The sequence below is a fragment of the Hetaerina americana genome, unplaced genomic scaffold (assembly GCF_022747635.1).
Source record: "Hetaerina americana unplaced genomic scaffold, ioHetAmer1.1.p SCAF_2, whole genome shotgun sequence".
Taxonomy (NCBI): Eukaryota; Metazoa; Arthropoda; class Insecta; order Odonata; family Calopterygidae; genus Hetaerina; species Hetaerina americana.
Window position 1 is genome coordinate 70,455,339 of NW_027286763.1, and position 25,275 is coordinate 70,480,613.

Sequence of the window (25,275 nt, forward strand, 5' to 3'; positions counted from 1 at the left end):
ATTTCGCATACCTCCATATATCATTAAGTTATTTTAAATATATTTCATCAGTCAAACTACCCCTAAATTTAAACGCAATATTCCTCGATCTCTGCCTGTTCCCAAATTGCTCAGTTTACAGCGCCTGAGTGTTTGGCAACCCATGGAACCAAAATTGCATTATAAACATGCACACCAATGTAATAATAATAACAACACAATTTAAAAAATCTCTTTATAAAAATTTAATTTAATTCCAATACTTGGTCAGGATGTAACAAAATTTATTCCAATTAGCTAGTCTTTGTTGATTATAGAGAATCAATTCATACTTCCTTTTTACGGTGCCCATTGTGAAATTAGCGTGCCATCAAATGTTGGCATCATTTGGAACTATATTTTTCGCCTATTGAGAACTCGTTCACACCATGTGAATCACGGAACTCCCACTTGGGGTAAAGTGCGCGAAGCATGAAAGAGTAAGTGGTAACATAAAGTTAATTCTCATGGGGATTAGAGATAATTTTTGAATAATTAAACGTATTCATATTTCCTCATGGGCAATGTATTTGAATTAGATAGGTTGAGAGTTAGTTTACTGGGAATGGAGATCTATTTACTAAATCCCTTCATTGAACTGAACTGGTCATGGCAATAGTGATTACAAGCTGTGTATTATCTCCCAAAAATCCTAATTATTGTAGTATTTGAAAGGGTAAAACTTTGAGTTTCAAATTTTCTGTCGTATCTTGATAACTTTGTTTTTGGCCCATCAAACTCCACTTTACCTGTTAGTCATATTTTGTTGCTGGGAAACGGATAGACTCTCTATATTCCTTTCTTTTCCAAACATAATCCTCATAGTTTCTGCATCACCCATTCCTCTATCCAGGTGATTAATGTAGTAACACGAAATGTGTTATTGCGGTCGCCAGAAAATTTTGTGTATTCTGCAATTAATTAACTTAGTTTATTCAATCACATGTCAACGTAGTTTGGCTTGTAAAATCCATGATTTTATTTGAAACATTTTATTTCGCCTGAGCATTATTAAAATAGTGCCGTAACTGCACATGTATGTACAAGTTGGGATGGAAAGAACGGTTTTATTAAGTAAATAGTGTCAGTCTCATGACATGACTCTTTAAGTTTTTTGATTTCTTGGAAATATTTCTTAAATGCCAAAGTCGCGTATTTCTTGGTGACGGCATTCTCCCGTAGTGTATACTTTTACTGCAGTGTACACAGATATTCAATATGACCACCAATTAATTCATGGTCTTGTTTTAACATTTAGTGAGCATTTGCACCAATATATTAATGGAAGGAGATTTTATATTAGTTGTAGTCAACTTAATGATGAGAATGGTTGATAATAGAATGTCATTGCCACCAAATAAAAACCTAGTTCCAAAAGAGAGCTTGGAATGAACTTGCTTAATGGCTGAGATGAAACTTGTGCAGAATTAGATTGGTACCCATGATAAGATGCTTTACTCATCATGTCATTTATTTACCATGAGGGTTGAAAAATTTGCTCCCAAGCAAAGAAAATGGCAGTTAGTTTATTGAGTTCATCGGGAAGATTTGGGCTGGCTAATGGTTTAACACTTTAATGGGCTAACACTTTATCATACTTTTTTTTGGCTCAATCTCTTTTATTCTGTCATTCTTGCTTAATATCTCAGGCATAGTCTAAACTGATTTTTGTATTTAGATATTCCCTTTGCAACTTCACCGTCCTCTTCTTCAATATTCACCACGGCATCGTAAAATATGTGTTAAGAATAACTTTGAAACCAGGTGAACTCATAATTATTCAATGTGCCCGAGGGATGTTGCACTGATTTATTTAATTCATCGCTGTTTCTATAATCATTGGTTTTACAAATATGTTATTACATTAATAATATTTTTTGTGGTTGAGATGCTTTCTAGAAATTTTTCTTTTTAATCTATTATAGGATTAAAATAACTGAATGATTTGCTTGCTTTCCAAGGAGCAAAGAGGTAGAATCAAGGCTTATGAAGAATGGAATGGCCGACAAAACCAAGAGGCCAGTCAGAAATATCACAACTGCACTATCCCTGTTAGTAAAGTGAGTATGCTAGTGTTTACATATAATTTTATTTAGGGAGCAATCATGTTTTAATTTTGTTGCCTTAGATCGTATGTCATAGATATTTTTTTGGTTTTTCTAATGCACTGAATTATCAGTATTTCAATATCCACAATAATTTTCCCTCTCTTCTACGTCCAATATACTTTTTTTCTCACATCAGAGCTCATCTTCAGCATTAACACTTAAGGTTTCACAAGCAGAGGTAGTTCTAAAAGGATTTGGGGGTTTACTAAGGATTCAGAGTTTTCTGAGTTAATAACACTTAGGTGAAGCAGTAGGTATAGTTATTAAACAATGCAAAGAGAGCTCAGTCAACATGATTCTGGGAAACTACTTACATTTTATTTTCTTCAATAATTGTTATGATACAAAGATGAGTGTGATGATCCTAAAACTTGGCTTCATTAAATGGGAGGTGCGGTAATGTAATGTGAAAGTTAAAGGGAGGCGTTATTTTGGATTAATTAGGACTCATTTGGAATATGCCACAAGTATTTGAGATCCTGGGAGAAAATTGCTGATGAAAGAATTAGATGAAGTTCAAAGAAAATCCACCAGATTTAACAAAAATTGCTATGTTTAAAAGACAAGCATGACTGGCCTTTCAGAGGAATCAGACTGGGAGTCAATTTCTCCAGATTGAACAAAAATTACTGCGTTGAGAAGATCAGCATGACTGGTCTTTCTTAGGAATTAGGCTGAGAGCTGCTTTATACATGAAAAGAACTAGTGAAACTTGGACTTTTAGCAAGGTTTGCAGCACACAAATTTTACTATGACACAAGGGAATTATAATGGCCCCGCATCATTTTGGCAGGTTAGGCCACAAAGATAAGATAAAGGAGACAGACTCCAGCACAGATAGGTATTAATATTCATAGTAGTAGTAGTAGTTTTGAGGGGAGGCGACCGACAGCTGAGGTCATTTGCGCCATAGGGGATGGATAGGAAAGGATGAAGGGTGGAGAGAAACCCGGCGTCGGCATTAGCCTACTCTTTACGAAAGGCGCCAAGGGGTCCGCAGTTTAACGTCCCATCCGACGGACGGCGTACTCACTCAAAGTGCCCTCCACAAAGCACCTCAAGGAGGGATCGAGACTCTTAATATTCATTCTTCCCTTGGATGATCAGGAATAATTAGTAACAAAGTTGAAGTCAATGATATTCCTAGTGGGCTCCAGATTAAATACTTCATAGACATCTACTGCATTTATTATAATACATACACAAGCACTAATATACATGTGTTTTTTAGTGCTTGTGTATGTATTTGCATGTAAGTTAACATAAGTTTTGCGGTAATATTTATGTCTAAGAGGATGTACATCAGCATTTCTTTGCTGGTATTGCATATAGTTGCACTTTATTTTTACGGGTGAAGTTCTAGCACCCCCCTCCTCATTCCCTCATTGTGGCTTGTGAATTATTGTGTAGATGTAGATTATCTGTCCTGGAGCCTGATCCTCTGTTATCATATGCATGCTCTATTTGATCTAATTTGGGAGGATCTATCTCCCCCTCTATTTGTTATTATCAAATAAATAACTCAAGATATTGAGTTAAGTACATGGCCTGAGACCCATTTGTCCACGTTTGTTAAGTGCAGATAAATCATTTGCAAATAAATTAACTCTTTCAAAAACCATAAACTTCATGCATAGATAATGTAAGGGGGAAGTTCAAAAAAATGTGGGAAAGCTTTCATAGGTCTGCGTAATTCTAAGTGGAGAGTCACAAAATGCTAGTATAGTTAAAAGTTCTATTTTATTAATACTCTTAAAGTTAGATTTCCCAAAGCTCAAGCTTGGAACTTGAAATCCTTTCCAAACAAAGATAGATGTTTGTATACTTTATAGAAGTTCAAAACTGTGCAATAGGTGAAAATGGTCCACAATTGAATGCTATATCATCCTTTTGTGACTCTGGCCTTCATCTTTCCAAATGTCTCTCAAAGCTCGACTCATCTACTATCCACATGAATACTTCCTTATTTATCAAAGACTTTTCTCCTTCCCCTATGTATCCCCAATTGCTACTTAAATAAAAGTAAGTCCTGTCCTCAAGTTGAGGTCCTAATATGTTTTAAAATTAAAATTGTAATTTAATTAAGAAATCTCAATCCTTAAAACTTAAAATTCAAAATCTTTGGCTAAAAGGTCAAAATTTAATGATATTGACAAATTAATATGTTAAATTAAAGACATGGTATTTCTATGTTAGTTGCTTAAGTAATAAATATTTCCATAACATATTATTCATCCATCCCAGTAAGTTTATTGAAAAGCCACCCATATATCTGCACTAAATTGATGGCACTATTCATTTAATCATTTATATACATACATAGTTTTATTGTGCATCCATAAAAATTAACTTCTGAATTTACCTCAGAAAAATTATTGGCAAATGTACACAAATATTTTTACTCTCATGTTATTAAAATACCAATGATTTATTTATGTTTATCTAGTACAATATTGGCATTTGACCATGATTAAAATATTTGATGGATAGGAACGTGTGGGATACATGCATCATAAATATCATTGGTCCAAAATGATTGCATCAATGACTTGATAAGAGTATAATTTTTTAGAAAAACACTTCATCAACAACAAAATGTAGATACAGATAAAGAAATCTTAGGTTACCAGTGAAATAAGATTTCATCTCTGGCTCATGAGATTTTTCTCAAAGCTTGTCACTTGAAAAATTCACAAAAATATGGTTCAAAGTTCTTATTTCTATCCAGTTTCTCGATTCCATTCAAATTTAAATGATCAAATATCCATTATAATATTGGTCTTAAAGTGAATTTTTCACTTTTTGCTATTAAAGTGAACCACTTTTTTCAATTTTGAATCATTGAATTTTTATATAGCCTACAAATAATAAAGGGAAAGAATTAAGATTTAGAATTGTATCTGATATGGCTATTGCATTGTCATTGTATTGTAAATTTTTTATTCCAGTGCATGAACACTAATGTCTAAATATCTATGCATTTAACGTTTGGGATAACAACATAACATTTAAAGATAAAAATATACTTTAAACCCTGATTAAGTGGAATGCACAATTCATGCCCTACACCACAATATTTCACCACCTTTGGATCTATAATTCACGATGCATACTTATGATTCAAAATGTTGCATTCATGAAGTACCTGAAAAATTGAGCAACGATTTTTTTTCAGATAGATATCCTTTTAATTGGTAACAGTTAATGCATATATGTATTTGTATTTCTCCAGGTCTTGTACTTCATTCATAATTAAGTTCATAAAACTAATTTTTAATATACACTCATTGAGTTTTTAAAGAGGGAAGCTAGATCTTCCTCAGACTGATGCCTTGGTGCCATTTTAGTGATGCGGTACTGAAAGGAATAAAAAGGTACAATTGAGCTGAGAATTATTCTTCGCTGAATATTTCTCATATAAAACTAGCTCTTATAATGGCCTTCCAAAACAGTTCAAGATCTCTTGATAAGGCAAGAGCTAGGGTATTAAGCAAGAAACATAACAAACAAGGCACAACATATATAGGTATTGGTTGTAAAAAGTACTGTAAAGTATACCTGTGGCAAGGTTCCTTTCACTAATGAAGGGATGTCATCTTTATTATATCCTAATTTACTTAAGCCATTCTCAACTTTCATGGTTTGCATGTACTTTCTCACGGTATCTGCCAAAATTAAACCTGAAATAACATAAAGATGGAAAAATTAACTCTTTTTTGCTGGTAAAGAATACATTCTAGCACATCAATGGACCATGGCTATGGCCACAATAGACAACAACTCTAGCTGGGATAACAGGTTATATTGTTTTTTATTTCATGGCAATCTGTAGAAATACAGAGAACCTAAAGGCAATTTATCTAGTTTTCATATTTAGATAAGCTGGCCTTTTATTCTACCCTGGGTAAGTTCCAAGGGGCCACTTATTCATGTCATGGCTTTACTTAAATTAGAGGAAACCACTTCTGAATGTTAAATTTTCTCGGGTATTCTTTACATGGACTTTCACAAGTGTTTAAATTGGGTTAATGGCTTATTCAATTTGAAATACTTGCAGAGATTATTCAAATTGGTAGAAATGTTCTGCATTGCAGAGAAATCAATTTGAGAGATAGTAGAGGTAATACTTTGTGGAAATCCATTTGTGAAGCATGAGAGAAGAATCAAAAAGACTTTGTGTTTCCACAGGAAGGAATTAATTATCAACTGGTTTTGTTACACTGTAGCATCATCTGAATTTCAATTTAGAGTCCAGATGATGTTGCAGTGTAGCAAAACCAGCCTTTTTGATTCTTCCTTCGTGTTCCAAAGAAATCGATGTCTAATCACATTCATCTTGCAAATTGCTAAATAATTTTAAAAAATTGGCTACATTAAACTTAATACTACAGGGGTCATTGAATTACTGCTTAGAAATTCCTAGAGATGGCACTTGTAGTATTAGAAAATTTTGTTTTTAGTAAGCCTTCTCATCTCTCGCTAGACTTCTGTTTAAGTTTTGGCTAAATTGATTGCGTGGTTTCATTTACATAGTCAATTGAAGCAGCAAACTTTTGTTTATTTTAGAAAAATGGAAAAAATGAGTTTTATGCAGTGAAACACTTTTATTTAAATGGCTTAACATCAAAAGAGATCAAAGCCGAGTTAGGCAAAGCTCATGGTACATCAGCTTCTGTGTATGTGACTATTTACAGGAGGGTAAACGAGTTTAAATGTGGCATCAGTTGGGATGTCCAGTGGTAGTGACTCCCTCTGAAATGATTGGCAAAATCCACAATATAGTTTTGAGAAAATAATTGAGACCACAAGCATATCATAAGGTGATATTTTTACTTTTGAGGAAAATGTTAGGTGTGAAAAAAATTTCAGCGAAATGGGTGCCATATTTGCTCTCAGTGGTGAATAAATACAATTATGTGGTTGATTAAGAGACTGATTTGGTGCTTTTCTGTACCAAACCTGATGATTTTCTGCATTGATACATAATTGTGGGTGAAACATGGCTCACACTCAAGAGCCAAGGAATAGTTGAAACGGGGTTTCTAAAGGTGATCTTTAAACACCAGGAAACCACCAAGTCCTTCCTGTAGCTATCAATGTCACAAGAACTTACATAATGATAACCAGACCGATACTTTTTACAAGAGTTCTTTCAGCATTTTTTAATGCTCAAATTTTGTTCTGATTACAGGATTCAATAGCCTTCTATACCATTGAAAGGTCTGTGTATGACATTATTCCTAGAATTTAAGTTTTGGTCACCAGCATCAGCCTTCTTGGCATTGGTCACATTGGATCCTAGTAGCTGGGCTGCTTCTAAATGTCGCTCTGGACAGGCTGGGGATGTAAACTGGAAGACAGCTGGAGCACTCATCACAACAGACAAGCCATGTGGAATGATTGGGTGATCATCACTACAAAGCAAATCATAAGAGATATCTATTATTATTATGGATAATCTACCAGTTAAGGTAGGTTTTATATGGAAGAAAGCGAATTATAATTCTCTTGTCTCTCCCAACCAAACACAATCAAACATTCTACTCTTCAATACATCCCTCTTCAACTCTATACACAAGGTGTGATCCAGAAGTAGTAGAACTGTTTTTTTCCAAAAGAAGGACAGACGCACAGTGGTTTCTCGGGTTGGGTTTGAGGGAGTGGTCTGAGGAAAGGCTGGAGGCCAGTGGCAGTTGATTCCAAGCCCCTGCAGAGTGCAGATCATTTGTTTTAAAAACCTCTACAATGTAACCTTGTCACTCATTTATTTTATCCCATATCTATTGCCCTAAATTTCCAATGCACTTAGCCTGCAAACCCTTGGCTGACTGACAAACTGTAGCTTGATCATCAGCAAGCCTGATTTTATTAATTGTCCATGGCCTTTCATTCCTATCTCCAGTTCATCCCATGCCTCTTTCATCATTTCCTTCTTATTTCCTTGTAATTTGAACAGCATAGGTTATAATGAACCACCCTGCCTCACTCCTCTCCCTAACATGACCCATCCAGATTCTCCGTCCCCCACTCAGGAATTAAACCAAATGTGTTCAGTTGCTTCCAAGCATATGTGGAGAGCAGAAGTGGCAATTATATTTTTATCAAGGTTCCCCTCATACTCTCTCCGCAAGGTAGTGAGTGGAAGATACTAGAAATGCTATGATTCACACCCTAAAGCAATGACTCTTATATATTTTTGCTAAATACTTGTGGCAATGCTTTATGCTTTATCACTAAGCATAGCAGAAAAAATTACCTTACTTACCAGGTCAATTTCCTTAGTATGTTAACAGAGGAATGAAGGAGCATCATGATTTCACTGTCCAATTATGGATTTGTCATATTTTAAGTTCATATGTATATTTAAAATTTGGATACTTCAAAGTTCATTTCTTTTAGTCCCTTTAATTTTAAAATAATGTGGTTATACTGCAAGTTAATTTTTCTTTTTCTCTTTAAGAACAAAGATAATTAAGCTGCATAAAACTAGAACCAATGGCACAACACCAATAAGGTACCTGTAACCCTCCGGCTGGAAACTACGAACGTGCCCAGAAATTGGATATGAAAGGCCATGACATAGATGAACTCCGGCATTTCCAAATCCAACACCAGCCATTGTGCTCGCCAAATGCATATGAGAGCGTGCCTCGATGTCATCAGGGTGATAAACAGCTCTGGAAGTGAAAAAAATGAATTGGTTAAAATTCGTTCAAACTTGTTATAGTATCACTGTTACTGCAGTATGATTTATTGAAAACTAATTGATTAAATTAATTATTTTCATTGAATTACCTTTTAAAGTATTTGCACATAACTTCCAGAGCATAACGAGCCCATACATCTGAGATAGGGTTCTGTCCTTGATAAGCAGGTCTCAGATTAGGATTTTCTGGGCATGGTGAACGTTCAGTGTATGGAATTGCGGTGAAAGACTCCAAAGCATGGCAAAGGACATCAAAACTTAAAAGATAACAATATTTGAAGTCATGACCTATTGATATGTAAAATATTTTACAACGTATGAGTATGGAATGGATGCTGGACACACTGATCCACTTTGTTGACACATAAAAACACAATAAACAACCCTTTTTCATAATTTCCAATATTTTCAACCTAATAATTTTAAGGTAAATGAAATAATTCCATAAGCTTTATTATTGATGATATTAAAACAATATATAGCCTTGGATGATCAACTAAACTAATGATCAGTCACAGTAGAGAACATACATATAACAAGCAAATTGTCACATTTGCAGTGTGGAAAATTATATGGAAACCTCATATAAAATCATGCAATTGTTAAAAAAGGGAATCGCCATTCTAATTTAAATGCTAAAATGAAAGTAACATACCTTGGAATGAAGAACAAAGCATTCCAATTAAGAATGTGTATCACCCATATCTTCAATGGCAAAGACATAAGTAATCATGAGAAAGCATGTAAAAATGCAAGGCTAAATTTCATGAGTCAATAGGGTAACAAGGCAATAAAAGACAACTGGCACCAAAACTCACCCGCTGTAAACGCAAACTTTCTCTGGAAGGGACAGTGTGTGCAGTGGATCAATAATTCCGAGAACAGGTCGTAGTGCTTGGTTAGAAATTCCAGTCTTTGCCTTAAGTGGTTTATAATCAAACACACTCACGCCTGTTGTCTCGCTTCCAGTGCCAGAGGTGGTGGGGACTGAAAAGTGACCACACAACATGACCCTTGGTCAAACTGATTTTGACTGAAGCTACCAAATGGTTTTGGAAAAGTGGCATGTAACATAAAATATTCAAAGGCTAGACATATTTGAAATCTTAGACAGACTGTGAAAAGCAGTGGTCAGTAACACCCACCAATGAGCCCTATTCCTGTTATGCCTGGTCCAGCCATAAAAACTTTCAAGGCCATGGGTGTCTAGATTAATACTTTATTATAGATAGAGGCAAAATTTGTTGACAGCATGTGAAATTACATAAAATGCCTGACATTTTGTTTTGGAAACCTGCAACTTTCTTATTATATGATAATCATTTAAAAAAATTAGTATGACATATTAAGTGAAATCTTGAGTTTTAAAAATGTTTTTGCATAAATTTGAGGTTCCTTGCTAACATAAGACTAAGTTTAAATGTAGTTTAGACTACTGACTCATTTAAAACAGGTTGAAGTCCTTTCTTACAGCCATGATTATCCGGTCAATATGTTTTTAAGCTATTGTGATGCAGCCCTGTGGCTAGCATACATCCTTGCATATTGCATGAAGCACTCCGCCAAAGATGTCAATGTACACTGTAAATGCTTTGGATTAGCGAAGAAATGGTATGAACTCTTGAGTCATTTGCCAATTTCACAAAATCTCTCGATGCTTACTATTTTGAAGTAATATTTGTGCTCTGTATATTACACCTTACCATTTTTTGGGAAAAGTTACTAAATATGTGCCACCCTCTTTATCTTGGACATTGTATGCAAGCTCTAGTACAATCACTTAAGTTATCACTTAGGAAGAAGAATTTCATTAGGCAAAGAAACTAACTCAAGGAGGAGGAAAATAATTATAGGGACATTGAGTAAGGATTGTAAGAAATTTATGAAAAAAAATGTTAGGAAATGGATGTGATTTCATTTGCTAGACTTTTAACATACACCTCAACATCGATAAGCCTTGCACACCCCCGAGAAATGCATCCTGACTTATTCTATGCTCCCCTTTATTAGTGACCTCACTACTGCAATAGCATAACTTATGCCTCTCCTCTTCCTGAACCCCAATTGGTCATCCCTTAAGTAGTAGTTTGCCCTGCAATTCATCTGCTTATTGATGATCCTGATAAGTACATCAACTGTGCGCAATATCAGACTTATCATTCTGTAGTGCTCACATATAGCTGTATTTTCTTTTTTTGGATTAGGAACTAACACTGATCTGGTGAATTCTTCTGGGCAAATCTCTATCTTAAATTCTATTAATGCTATGAATTAGTTCATAAAAACTCTTCCATATTTTCCTAAACCTTTAAGTACTGTATTTTCCCATCGTTAACGCGCGCGTTATCTATACAAAAATTTTCAAATGATCAAAAAAAATGACCATGGGTGTTATGTAAAACGAAAATTGGAAAATCCAAACATTTGCATACCAATGTACACAATTATTTAAAGAAGAGTCTCGCAAAAATAAATTAGCCTGGAAGCATGCCTTTCTAATTGCATTCTATTTTATACAGAACTGCTACTGTTACAGTTATTTCATTGCACAAAGCCATGGGAAAAAGGGTGTGTGGTACCTATGCAAATTCATGATAACTACTAAGTTCTACATGCCCGTTATACATAAGGTGCACGCTATTGAGGGGAAAATGCAGTAGTTCCGCAGCAATTGTGTTTACGATCACAGTCTTATTTGATTTCATTTCTCCCGATACCTTTTCTACCTCACCATTGAGTAAGCCTGGACCTAAGCTATCTATATCATATTTTCTTTTTATGCCTAACCTTGCTGGCCTAAATTCTTACACACGTACATGCATGCATGTACTTATACATGTGTGTTTGATAATTGGAATGACTTCTGTTTCACATGAGAATATTGAATAATCAAGTTTCCTTATTTCTCAAGCTTCATTAATGCAGTTTTACCTTTACTACATGCATTTTGAAATATGAGTCACAAAAAATATTTAAAACAGGAGGTTATATATCGGCACATTAATAAGAGAAAAAAATGAAATGACAAATTATGACAATTACCGATGTAAGCTATGTATTTTGCATCAGTATTTTTTTAGAGTTGTTTTAATGAGATTGGTGGTCATTACTTGCAATCAGAGGCTTCAAAGGTACAGTTACAGGCTTTCCTTTTCCAATTGGCGCATTAACATAGTCTAGAAAATCTGCCTCTGGATCTGAAGCATACAAGTTTGCTGCTTTGGCTGTGTCCATGACAGATCCATCACCCACAGCAATGATGACATCAAAATTTCCAGCTCTGGTAATTTTGCTGGCATCCTGCAAGCTTCACATTTAGAATATTTTTTAATTAGATGCCATAAATTCAATAAATGATGAAAAGCCAAAATGTTTATAAATATACTAGCAAGAGAAAATTTAATTAAGACAAATGGAGTACCCTCTTGTGTTGGTTCCAGGTTTTAGTCCTAACTCACCAACCACCTTGCTAATTAGGGATTTTATTGATTGACTCACCAAAAAAATAGAAGTACATATTGCTTGTTAAAATGCGCAATTTAAAAAGTTTTATTTTATGTATAATTTAATAAATTAATACATGATACAGACAGTAAACAAGCATGGGATTCTAATTAAGAGGGTAAATTGTTCATACCCTACTACATTGTAGCATTGTTTGACTTGCAATTGAAAATGTTCCTTCTGTCAAGAACCCTTCCAACCAATTAATATGAAATCACCCATTTTAGTTGAATCATAAGGGTCATAATTATGTTCCCATTTGATGCAAGATTTCAAACTGATTTCCTTCCATTTTTTACAAAAAATTATCTACTACCCATCAGATGATGAGATACAAAACACAATGGAAATGAGAGCAAATAAGGCAGTTGGAATGATAATTCCCCCACTGAAAAACTAGATTTAGGGAAAAATTAAAAAAAGAGATATTCAGGGCTTTCATGCAGGCTATGAATAAGGAATCTGACCAGAAGAGCACATTTAAATATGCTGAATTTTACATGCATCAAGTTGTTTGAGTCATCAATGGAAGTTTACATAATAAAGTAAGCAATGACAGAAGTGAAAATCAATTTGGGCTTATAAATGAGAGGGGAGCATATGAGGCCATTGCTGTGTTGAGAAAATTAACAGAAAATGATACGGAACAAAATGAGGATGTCTTGGTATGCTTTGTAGATTTTAAATAGGAATTCGACAGAGTAGACTGGGCAAATTTGATCCAAGTACCACAGAATATAGGAGTGAACCAGAGAGAAAGGCAATTAATTAGAAATTCGTAAATGAATCAGACAATACAAGTAAGAGTATGGAGGGAGAATCAACATGGGCAGTGATAGAGGTTTGTCCTTTATCAAAAGTGCATTATTGTTTTTACACTAGGGTGAAATGGGATGGGTTTTAGCTGGGGGTAAAATTAGGTGATGATTAAGTCAGCTTGTGATTGGCCCAACCATTGTCCAACAGCTAATAGATTGCAGTTATTGTTGAGTGCTTGAGAGGATCAATGCGAGCAAAGCAGCATGAAGATAAATCATAAGTAATGAGATAAGTAAGTAGTATGAAGACTAAGTGACATATTAAAGTATGAGAGAATGAACTCAACCAGATGTAAAGAAGTATGCATTTGGGCAGTATTTTGGAGGAAAATGGGTGTAGATGTACAGACATTGAGAAAAGAATTGTGTTGGTAAAAGAATCATTTGCAAGATGAAGGACTTTTATGACACATATGCTTGATTAGAGATGTAAATAAAAGAATTAGTGAGGACTTCAATGTGGAGTGTAGCACTACATGGAGCTACAACTTGATATTTGAAATAAGGATGAGAATAGATTAAGAGGTTTATGAAATGGTGGAAAAGAATGAACTTCTTAATTTGGACTGAGAAGAAGACGAGCAATTATGATTAAATAGACAAAGTTACTACACAAAGGTGACACTAAAGACAGAAAAGGTGGGTGGAGGAGATTGTAAGAGGAGTTATGCTGAAGGACATGACAGAAGGAATTATTTTACATAAACAGGGAGTGGAAGGAAGAGAAGAGCTTTTGGGACAGCCTGAGGGCAAGTAGTAAGTATGAAGAACTGAAGTAAATAAGAGGAAATCCAAAAGACAAATAATTTATTACAGTTGTTGGAGGCTGCCAAAAAAGCTTTAATAGGTAAATTACCATGAATGAACAAATACAGGTGTATGAACAAATACATAACCTGTATTATCATGACAATATGGTTTGCACTGAACTACATACTTTAGCACATGAGAACACAATATACCTGGCCTCAGTTGGTTCTACCCTAACTCTGTCGTAGACTTCAAAGTTAACACCATGCTTGGTGAGTGAATCAACAGTTGACTTGAGAGGTGCAAGTTTAGATAGATGAGGATCAGTCATTACACAAACTTTTTTGGCTTTCATATTCACCATATCCATCCCAACTTCTCTCGTTACACCTAAGCCATATCGAATTGTTGAGCATGCCACCTGTAAAGGAAAAAACGATTTCACTAATATTTATCTACATAATGTAGGTATGCTCTGACAAAATACATATATTTTATTCATGCAGATAACAATAAATTTAGTAACATTTATTTGACAGATGGTCATGATATATGACATGTGAAAGCTGAAAAGGAAACATACAGTTATTACCTTAAGAAAATGCATATGTTTGTATAGTTAATTGTTTTATGGATGAGCCAAGTTTGGTTTTCTAATGTCAAATGATGAGTTTATTTCAGCTGGTATGAGCAACTTTGAGTCTGGTGGATTACATGGTTAGGAAATACCTAGCATTAATTTTAAAAAATCAAAATTATTTAATTCTTCACACCCCTTTTCAAACATTCTATACCCTACTCTCTAATACTTTCAAGGAGCAATAGTAAATTTTCAATTGTACTGTAGTGGCCACCCTTGTACATGGGGAGTAAAAGATGTGAACTTTACAATTGTAGGAGACTACCATTTTTACCTATCACTCACACTACCTCTTTGGAAATATGATTTAGAAAAACTATTTCAGTTGGAATCCATGGTGGCCAAACTTGTTGGTGGCACATCTACCATTATAGGCTCATCAATGATGGATTAAATAAGAATGGGGAAAGAAAACTCCAATGGCCGTAATAATTAGTTGCAAATCTCTCGTCAGACTAATTGTTGTGTTGGTTTAATGGTAACCACGTCAGGGACCAACCACAACCTCTCGACCAGAATACCCTCTGGGGTGGTTTACGGGAAATTAATCCGCATCAGGGACCAACACTCAGCCACACGCACACTATCCTGACTGAAATCCTTCACGAGGCTGTGAGACCCTGTTCAAGAATTTCAGATGGAGATTGAATCCTTCACAAGGCTGTAGAGTAGACCCCGTTAAAGATTCCAGGATATTCTCAAGCACAAACTTAGTGACTGGTACAGACCAATCACACACACAAGCACTCAGGAAACACACACTCAAAAGGGCCCAACTTCTGGGAGAATCTGGACACAGGTAAAGAGCACAACCAGGAAAATTTCCTGCTTGAGAATATCCTGGAATCTTTAATAGGGTCTACTCTACAGCCTCATCTCCATCTGAAATTCTTTAACAGGGTCTAACAGCCTTGTGAAGGATTTCAGTCAGGATAGTGTGCGTGTGGCTGTGGGTTGGTCCCTGACGCAGATTAATTTCCCGGTAAACCACCACAGAGGGTATTCTGGTGGAGAAGTTGTGGTTGGTCCCTGACGTGGTTCCCGTTAAACCAACACAACAATTGGTCTGACGAGAGATTTGCAACTAATTATTACGGCCATTGGAGTTTTCTTTTCCCATTCTTATTTAATTGAGAGGTCATAGAGCTCATTATTTCTTGCTAATGATGGATCAGAAAATAATTTACTTCTCAGGCCTAAAAAGAGCAATGAAAAATGTAATTCTTCAATTCAATATTTTGATCCCATTTAATTCAAAGTATAAAACCATTAGCACAGTAATCAATTCGAAGGTTGCTTTGGTAGGTGATGGTAGAGTTCACCCAGTACTAAGCCTGATGGCTTGTGAAATTCACACATCGTGGTAGGGGGGCCAGTTCCTTTCCCTGTACCGGTTATGGTTTCCAAGGAAGGCTTGGTACCCGAAAAATCACATAGCTTGGGTGAAGCTGCAGGTGCCCAGAGACTTGCCCGCGAATCAAACCCAGGCCCTCTGGTTAGCAGTCCAACGCTCTACCCCTGGACTGTCGTGACCCACAATTCAAAGTATACACCATCTAAAATGGAGCCAATAACAGTTAAAAGCTTTGAACTTTCCAATCCTTTTAAGGACAAATAAACTGAAATATGTCAGTAATGAAATTTGAAGCCATGATTTGGCCAAATGACTTGAAAACAAATGATTCATTGTGAAATTTGACCCCAAGACCCATCATTAATTGTATGTGTATACATAGCAAAGTTTCATGAGTAAATTATTAATACCATGTGTTTTATATCCATTTCTCACAAAAGAAATTTTTGCCCCTTAAACAATAATCTGTAGTAAATGGCCTAGTGGATTGTTGACAAATGGACTCAGCATATTAACTTTGAATTGGTAGACATACCATAAAAAACTTGTGCTTTTGTTGCAAAATGTCTCCCAATGCCCTCATGCATAAGCCCATGGTATTAATTCCCACAAGGGACTGCCACTTAATGAATGTAGCGCTCAGTTCAGTGTTGCCTGCCTTTCTATATTGTTTTAAAGCTTCTCCTTCCATCCCTCGTCTCTCTCTGTTGGGAAGGGGATGCATCATGCCATCCGTAGCCTACAGTAGTGTGTCACATTCCCTACCTGTGACTTTAAGGGTGGAGACTATGAGTTGCTGGAGTCCCTCCTATAAGGGTGGAGTCCATGAGATAGCGGAATTTCCCCCTCCTACTTATCAATTCTGCATGACCTGTCTTGCTATGGTGGAGTCCTGTCATATTTTGTGGCCGTGGTTCTTTTTTATTCCCTCTTTTTGTATAACAAATAACTTATTTATTAGGTGAATCAACCCATATTTTGGATTGAGTCTTCCTCCAGCATGTATAGATATAAGCACATTATATGATAGAGTTTTACTTAATATTTTCCCTTTCTTCTTCCTCTCCCATATCCCCCATATCACCTACTCTTCCCACCTGGTGCTTGCAGCCCCTGCCACACACCTTTGTGGTGGATTGTGGAGTATTATGCCCATGTTGATTATTTACTATCTGGGTGCAGGTATCCACCTCAACATTTTCCACATAATCAATGAATAAGTAGATAAAAGTATTGGCGATTATTCTACCAACATTGGAATATCACATTGATGGTGGATAGTTGAAGGAGAATTCAGTCTTCCAAAGTTAAGGAAGCAAGATAGATAGATAGATAGTTTTATTCGCCATAGAACAATACATAATTGTATGGGCTTCGTCAAAAATTCAATTACATCAATTGTATACAGGTTCTTAGGAATAATAATGTACATGACATATATGAGTATTAAGGATTTAAAAAAGTTGAATTTCCTACATTGGCTCTTTCTGTGTACTCTTGGACGCTATAAAAAACATTATTTAAAAAGAAATGTTTTAACATTTTTTTGAATTTATTTTCTTGGGGGAGTATTCGTTTTAACTCTTCAGGAAGCCGATTATACAGTAGTCTTCCTGATGAGATGAGATGTGGAGCTTGTTTAAGTGAAAACACCAATAGATAAATATAAATAATGTTAACAAAGATAAATGCTAGCATGAAATTCTTCCAAATGTATGTAGAAACTGCAAATGCCAGTGACTTTTTATTAGGGTTTTCCCAAGGCTCTCCCCTAAGGGCAAGGAGTGGAGGGAAAGAGGAGCACTGCAATGAATTGTCTGAAGATCAATGTCAAACATTCTCTCTTTGATGATAATGCACTTTACCCCTCACTAGTTGAGTCAATAGGAAAAGTGAAGATCCAAGTCTTCCAGGATTTACTCCATATCAGTTCATATTGCTGGGGCAGAAGTTCACAAGGAATAGGAAAATCTATAGCTAGTATACCAGAAAGGCTAATGAATAATCCATAATTCGAAGAGATCATGCTCTCCATTATTATGTTTCATTTTTAGTATGCTAAGATGGCTTCAGTGAACTCGTATCCAACTCAAACCTCATTTCAGAAAAATCTGCATCATTTCAAAAAACTTTTGTCATTATTGCAATCTCAGCTGTTCAACGATATTCAGTCCAATATATACATCATAGTCATTACTATGGAATTCAACTAACTAGTTTAATATAGGATCGATGAAGATATTTGCTTTGTATAAATGTATTTTTTATTATGTATTAACCTTTACTGGCATTCATAAATGAAGTTGCATTTGTAAATTGGCCATCTTATTTTTTTATGAAGCCAATCTACCACCACCACATTTCATTAAAATTATCTAGGGATGAAAGACAATTTTATTATCACAAAATGAGGCAGTCATATTTATTTAGATGAGTACAATAGTAGCATATTATTTTGGAGAAAATTCAAAACCATATATGAAGGTACTACAGTAGTGGTAACTGCATGTCCCTTTCTTTGAGTAATAATGATACAGAATCTCACCACAGCCCACGAAGCAAATCAATCAATTTAGCCCATCCAAAAGCAGCAGATGTAAACAAACATTAAGGGAAAATTCTCAAGTGCAGAAATATGTTTTAATTTCTGCTATACAAGCATTGGTTGGAATGACTTAACTGAGCAATGTCATTGCACAGAAGTCCATTTTGCACCAACACTCTAGTCAGGTATTCATTTTGTCATCTGCTATATTTATTATTTACTCATGGTTTAAAATGCTTCCTTCCAAGACATAATGTTAAGCAATTGAATTCCTAATATGTCAGTTCAATTTGCTTGGCACCTTATTATCAGATGAAATGTTATCATGATTTTAATGCTTACATTATATACAACGATACAAATGTCACCATGGCTCGACCATTCAATGTCATGAACCTGGATTAGATGCACCAGTAATAGACGCATGAAATAAGTGGGCTATGTCTTATTGAAAGTTTAATATTGTTGAGGGTTGAATCACGACAGAGATTAATGATAGGAGTAAGAGAAGAGGTAGGCTGAGGAAGCTATCGGTGAATGTGATTCAAGACAAGGAATAGTTGTCTCAGAAATGGAAGACCACAAATGAAATAATATATAACAAAAGGAATATTCAAGGATAGGATAAAATGGAAGAAATCACTCAAGGGGGTGGGGTAATGGAATAAAATGACCAATTTTGACTTTACCCACCTAAATGGGCAAAAATAGTGTGCATGTATGCAGAGCCAGAAGAAATTATCAAAACAAGTGATTCTTTTGAGAACACCGAAGGCAATGGAGAAGTGCCCTCAGTCTGAGATTACATTCAGTGTATAAGTTATGGATTATTATTTAACAAAAAGCTTCCATGAAAGACTAAGAACCATATATTTCACACTATGAACAAAATGTTTTGGCGAAAAAATGATTAATATGAAAACATAGGAAATATGCCAGCTAAAAGAGCTTACGAATATTTCTTGGACACTCATTACTTTTAAACGTCCATGGTAAATATTCCCCCAGAATTAAATATTGTGTATAATACATTAACAAAGTTAATCGACTTCGGGGCAAATATTCTTGGAGTGTATACTAAGGTAGATATGCTCCTTGTTCATTTGCACACCTCTAGTTAACTTCGCTTTAGTCATGAATGAGCTCGTGACGTTATCCTTAGGTTAAAGGAATTATGCATATCTTTTACCAACCTCAAAGGCGTAATCTGTGGAGGGCTTCTCATCTTTGACAGATGTTGTCTGAAATCTTTGATCGGGGGATATTTTGGGAATGACATAATTACTACCGTTGTTAGAATGCGCTGGACACTTGCAACTGTAAAAAAATCAATACTTAATCAACGGCATAATAAGTGTGCTACTTGATAAAATTTAAAGAATACGCATCAAATGACAATTTTCTCCCATTTCGCTCTCTGCATTTAGTTCAGTACTGGGTGCTTATTAGTTTTTTAACTTACGAGAAACTATTGATTACACGAATTAAGTCCAATACTCTTTTACGGGATCCCATTTCCAGTAATGAATTGCCCACCACGGGTACGAACGTTCGCAAACCTTAGCCCCTGTGAAGAAATGCCTATTTTCTTTTCTGCATAAAAACGCAGGGTTCTGATGGGATTATATTTGGTTTATGCTAGAGTGTTATTACGCAAGTCACCAGCCGTATTCAATGAAGGGCATCCGAAAATGGTATGTGTTTACTCCGTAAAGGTGCGCAGCATTAACATAGCCAAGGAATATTCTACTCCCGTGTAAAGACCTTTAACTCTGTTTTCTTTAAGTCCCCCGTTCGAAGAGGGCGTTTTTTACAATGAAACTACGACATTGTTTCATTCTTGATAGATGACGCTGATATCGCATTACTGTGCCGTGGCGCCCATTCCGTCTTATATATATATTTTATGTAGTCCATATATTATTAATTTTTTAAATTATTTATTGAATTTTAATGCCGAAACAAACTCCAAATATTGGGAAATGACTTAGATGATGTTCGCAAGAAAGGAAAACATCTGCATTGGCGTATATATATATTTATTGGATGGAGAAAGGCATACAAGTACAATTCAAAAGCCACATTATTAATTAAAAAATTGACCTCGCTTTTAAATACTTTAACAAATAATCTTCTCAAAAGAAATGCCAATTTTCGGTTGATAGTTCTAAAATCTTCCAAAGATGCTTCCTTATTTACTATTATGTGGCTCTGCAATAAGGAAAAAGAATTATATTAGATTTGTGGCATTTTGCAAGGAATTGTACATTTAGGATGAATGTATATGAAAAGTGACCAGTTTACAGTTGAAGGATAAGCTTTCTTTTCAATAATTTATTGAATGAATGACTATGACTGCTGCAATCAACGTGAAAGTAATTTAAGATGACAACATCACAAAATAGTTGTAAAAACAAATATTATGGCAGAATATTCTGCCATAATATTTGTTTACTACCGCTCAAGAGCTTATCAGCTTGGCAGCATTTCTCTTATTTCATTGGAAAAGCTCATGTGGGAAAGAGATCCTCTGGAAGCATATGAAAAACGCATTAAATAGCGCCAGTACATTGTGCACTGCCTGGATAATGAGAGAGACTCAGCACAAGATTAAAAATTATTAACTGCAACAAATACATGCCAATATTATTAATGATACTGCAGTGATAACCGAAAGGAATAAATTCTTAAAATTCAGGTCTATGAGTGAAACCTGAAAAATTGAAAATCAACTGCTTTATGACAGTATTGGGGTTATTAAATTGGACAAAATTTTCCAACAACCTGATTGAGTTAATGCATGCCTAGCTCTAGTAATGCCTTGGTCAATGGCAGAAAGAAGTTCTTCAGAGGGAGAGGTTGTGCTTTGTTGGTCATCATCTAAAAGAGAATATATAGAGGTATCCTATAATAAAAAATGCTCTGCTGTATTGGGTTGCTCTATATTGGCCACAAGGATGAACCTTTGGAATTTTCTGGACCACATATGCAACTGAACACATCTTTTTGTTACTCAATATCTACTTTTCTTTGTCATCAGCTGGTTCTCATGTACTGTATCAAATATGTTCATGAAAAAGAGAGGATAAGTCAGTCAAAATATAACAGCCATCATCCATGGTATTTCTTTGGGTCTGGTTGGAGAACAAAGTAATTAATTAATGCAGTTTTCAATACTATCCGGAACTGGTGCGTATCAGGATTGCGACAATCCCCGGATTTACTTAATAATATTGAAAAAAAATTCAATTGGCTTTTGATTAAGGTTTCTTGTGTTGAGGTGCCAGAACTGCTTAGTTTTTAGTTCAGCCTACAACGACATTACCACTCTTATGGTTTTTAACCACCTATCCTGCAAAGGAGGGTGGATTACCTTTTACTTTCACAGGCACTCCCTTGAGCTGATTTTTGCAAGGGCTGATTGCCACTGATCCATATGAGGACTCCCATTCCTAACGGCCAACTCAAGGGTTTCTTGTATTGGTTATCCATTGTCCCATTTAAGCTTTCAGTTTGTTTTTTTTTCATTGTTCAATTTAAGCTTAAGTACAATCCACTTCCATCAGGAATAGTGCTGTAGCCAGCTCAGCCATGCCCACAACACCTACAAGAACAAAAAAAGATGTGCATGAGGCTTACGAATCCCATTTAAAAAATTTTCTCATATTACTTCTTCCAACTAATTCATATACTCATGTGGTAATATGATCACTTAAAACTTGATCCACTAATTTTACATGCATTTTCTGGAATGATGTTGGGAACAAATGAGCCTATGTGAGGTTAAAGAGCCTAAATAAATGAAACATGATAGAGGTACATGAGTAATGAATGTGTCACTCACAATATTATTACTTCAAATCAGATTATAAGAGTATTGAAATGTAATGAAATAATTGACTTTGTAATTCCACACACTTTTGTGGAAAGTGTGTGGAATTACAAAGTCAATTATTTCATTACATTTCAATATGTTATGCAAATTCCACAAAGTTACGCCTGAGACAACAAATTTCAAAACAGATTATAAGAGCTTCAGAAACAGGTAATCTAAAGAATCAATATTGAACCATGATATTGTAAAAAAATGTTGCAGTGTGAAGTGATTAACTTTTTCAAAGCTAATTTAAATCACATGTTTAACTCATCAAAAACAAGTAAAACTCCAAAGCTACACTTATTTGGTGGTGGCCACTGTAAACCATTGATCCCTACTAAATGCATGCTATATTTTTTTGATTAAATGTCAGTTTATCTATACAGGAATTGAAATTCGCTTGAACACACTCGATTGAAAAATGAACAACATGGAAAATGAATACATATGCATAAAAGTTATTATTAGTAAGGTCAAGTCATTAATATTACCTTTATAATCCTTATGTAAAATTTTTGTGACTTTACTGTAAATAAAATGAACTTTGAAAAATTGATAAGCTATGATCAATATTTGACACCAGTGTGTAAGACCCAATCTATTCCTCAAATTGGAATGCTGCAGTACACATTTCCCTTCTTATGCTTACCAAAGATGTTCATTCAACATCTATCAAAAGATGTTTTTGAAATCCTGTCTCTTCATTAGATAAAACATAAAATCCATTATGCATGCTTTCAGCATTGTTAGAAAATGTACCATTATTTTTCCTGTTGTCCTCTTATATTGACCCATAATTTTGCAATTGATAGATAGAGAAATCATAAGGACAATACATGTGTAATAATCTTTCACGAAGCATCTTTTGGTTTTTTTCTTCATGGACATCAACGGACCGTGTCATTAGAGAGCTTTATTCTACAACATGACCTATTTTCTCAAGAGATTTTATTTTAGATGAAATTCATTTGATGAACCATATAAGTGACAGTTGATGCTGTAGTATCATAGTTCGTTTTACCTTATTTGGTTATTTCATCTGAAAATGAATGTTTGTCTCTACTTTCTTGTTTAAGAAGTCACACTTTACTCTCTTCTCCTCTGCATCTATTAATCAACAATTTTACAAAAGTTAATTTGATATTTGTTGTCATGTTAATCATTTTTATCTAATAAATAGCAAATGCCAGCATTTTTAACCCTCTCTTTGAGTATATATGCTTCCCTCTGCTGCTCACATTGTATGTATCTTGGTGCAATGCATCGGCCTTTCAGTGAGCATTCAGCTTATTCAAAAGTGCAGCTTCAGGTCTTGTCATTGCTCTTTCCTTCTCTTCCCTTACTTGTTCATGTGCCATCATGAAAGAGCATAATATGTAGATGAGGATAGCTTATTTCTAGGCTTACTTGATAGCAAGACAGAAAAGGTATTGAAATAAAGGCTTTGGAGGTAGATGATGCTCCCACAGAACTACTAAAATGTTTAAGAAAACAAGGGATAGAGAGTTTTTATGGACTAATTCATAGCATTTGTGAGATAGGAACTTTGCCAGAAGATTTCATCGGAACAGTATTATTTCGTAGTTAAAAAAAGGGAAAGCCATCCATATGTGAGGACTACAGAGCAATAAGTCTGGTTTCTCTTAACAGCTAATGTGGTACTCAAGATTATTATTGAGAGAATGAAGAGCAGAGCAAATGATCACATAGGGGATGATAAGTTCGGGTTCAGAAATGGAATGTGTGATGTCTTAGCAGTAATGAGGGCACTTTATTTTTAATAAGGAATTCAGTCAGGTGTATTTGCAACATTTATAAATTTTGAGAAAGCATTTGATATAGTGAATTGGGTAGAATTAATGAATGTGTGGCAGGAAATAGAAGTACATTGGAGGGATAGGGGAGTTATTTATAACCTGTGTGTCTTAGACTGCTCAGGTGCGAGTGGCGGATCGGGAGTTCTAATGGGAAGTGTTAAGAAGAGGAGTGACACGAGTGTCCAATGTTACCTGTTCTCTTTAATGTATATATTGAGGAAATGGTTAAAGAGGCATGGGAAGAACTGGAAATAGGCATGAAAATCAGTGGACTATTCAAAAAATCAGGTTTGCGAAAGATCAAGCTTTATTTTGTCAGTCAACTAAGGGGTTGCAAGCATTACTAGGTTCATGGACAAGCCAGTGGGATGGATATAAGATAGGAATAAATGTGAAGAAAACAAAGGCTATTTGGTTTTCGAGAAAAAGAAAGATTAAATTAAACATTGAATTAGGAGCTCATTAACAAGAGCTGGTGCAACAGTTGACCAAAATGGTCACAGTAGTGGGGACATAAGAAAAAGAATTGTGTTATGCAAAGGAGAAGGGAATTGATTTGCAGGGACATTAGGTAAAGGCTCATCAAAAGTTTGCAATAGGGTGTGGTTTGGTATGGAATGAAACATGTTTGTTGAAACTAGATGATAGGCATTGGAGGCTTTTGAAATGTATGTCGGTAGCAGGATGGAAAAGGTGAAATAGACAGAAAGGAAAACAAGTGAGGAAGACATGATGGGGGAAGTGAGAGGACTTTTGGGAGTTACACAGAGGAGGCCAGTGGATGGAGAGTATTTTGATTGGCAATGGGATGTTGAATACTGTGATAGAAGGGAGAACATTAGGCAAGTGGGGAAGGGGTTGGAAAGTAGTATAGACATGTTGCAGTCATGGAAACTAGTATAGGTATTGTTTAGGACAGACTGAATGAAGGGAGGAAGGAAGTATGCTGGATTGAAGAGGGGCTTAATTTATTGCTGATTTAATTCATGGTTTCTGGCGTAACTTTATGGAACCGATTCATTATAAATAAATGAAAGGACTAACTTTGTAGTTCCACACGAAAACGATTTATTCACACGACCCAGGTTTCGAAGTAAAACTTCATCATCAGGTGACTGATGATGAAGTTTTACTTCGA

General features: G+C 35.2%; 1 protein-coding gene and 1 long non-coding RNA gene across 3 annotated transcripts; one reads left to right on the plus strand and one right to left on the minus strand.

Annotated features, from left to right (window-relative positions):
* Nucleotides 1-294: 294 nt before the first annotated feature.
* On the plus strand, nucleotides 295-8,667 carry LOC139687895 (uncharacterized). 2 transcript variants are annotated; one of them, XR_011700681.1, is made up of 4 exons: nucleotides 295-458; nucleotides 1,944-2,078; nucleotides 7,318-7,597; nucleotides 8,587-8,667. It is a non-coding gene; the product is annotated as an uncharacterized lncRNA (long non-coding RNA). The 2 variants fall into 2 exon arrangements; XR_011700682.1 differs by having other exon boundaries at nucleotides 1,980-2,078.
* On the minus strand, nucleotides 4,313-20,208 carry T3dh (Type III alcohol dehydrogenase). The gene is made up of 10 exons (XM_071585229.1): nucleotides 19,906-20,208; nucleotides 19,637-19,760; nucleotides 14,117-14,325; nucleotides 11,943-12,139; nucleotides 9,651-9,819; nucleotides 8,922-9,089; nucleotides 8,645-8,803; nucleotides 7,389-7,540; nucleotides 5,685-5,806; nucleotides 4,313-5,483 (listed from the first exon to the last, which is right to left on the minus strand). The coding sequence occupies exons 1-10, from the start codon at nucleotides 19,956-19,958 to the stop codon at nucleotides 5,400-5,402; spliced, it is 1,437 nt and encodes a 478-aa protein (XP_071441330.1). The 5' UTR covers nucleotides 19,959-20,208; the 3' UTR covers nucleotides 4,313-5,399.
* Nucleotides 20,209-25,275: the final 5,067 nt, after the last annotated feature.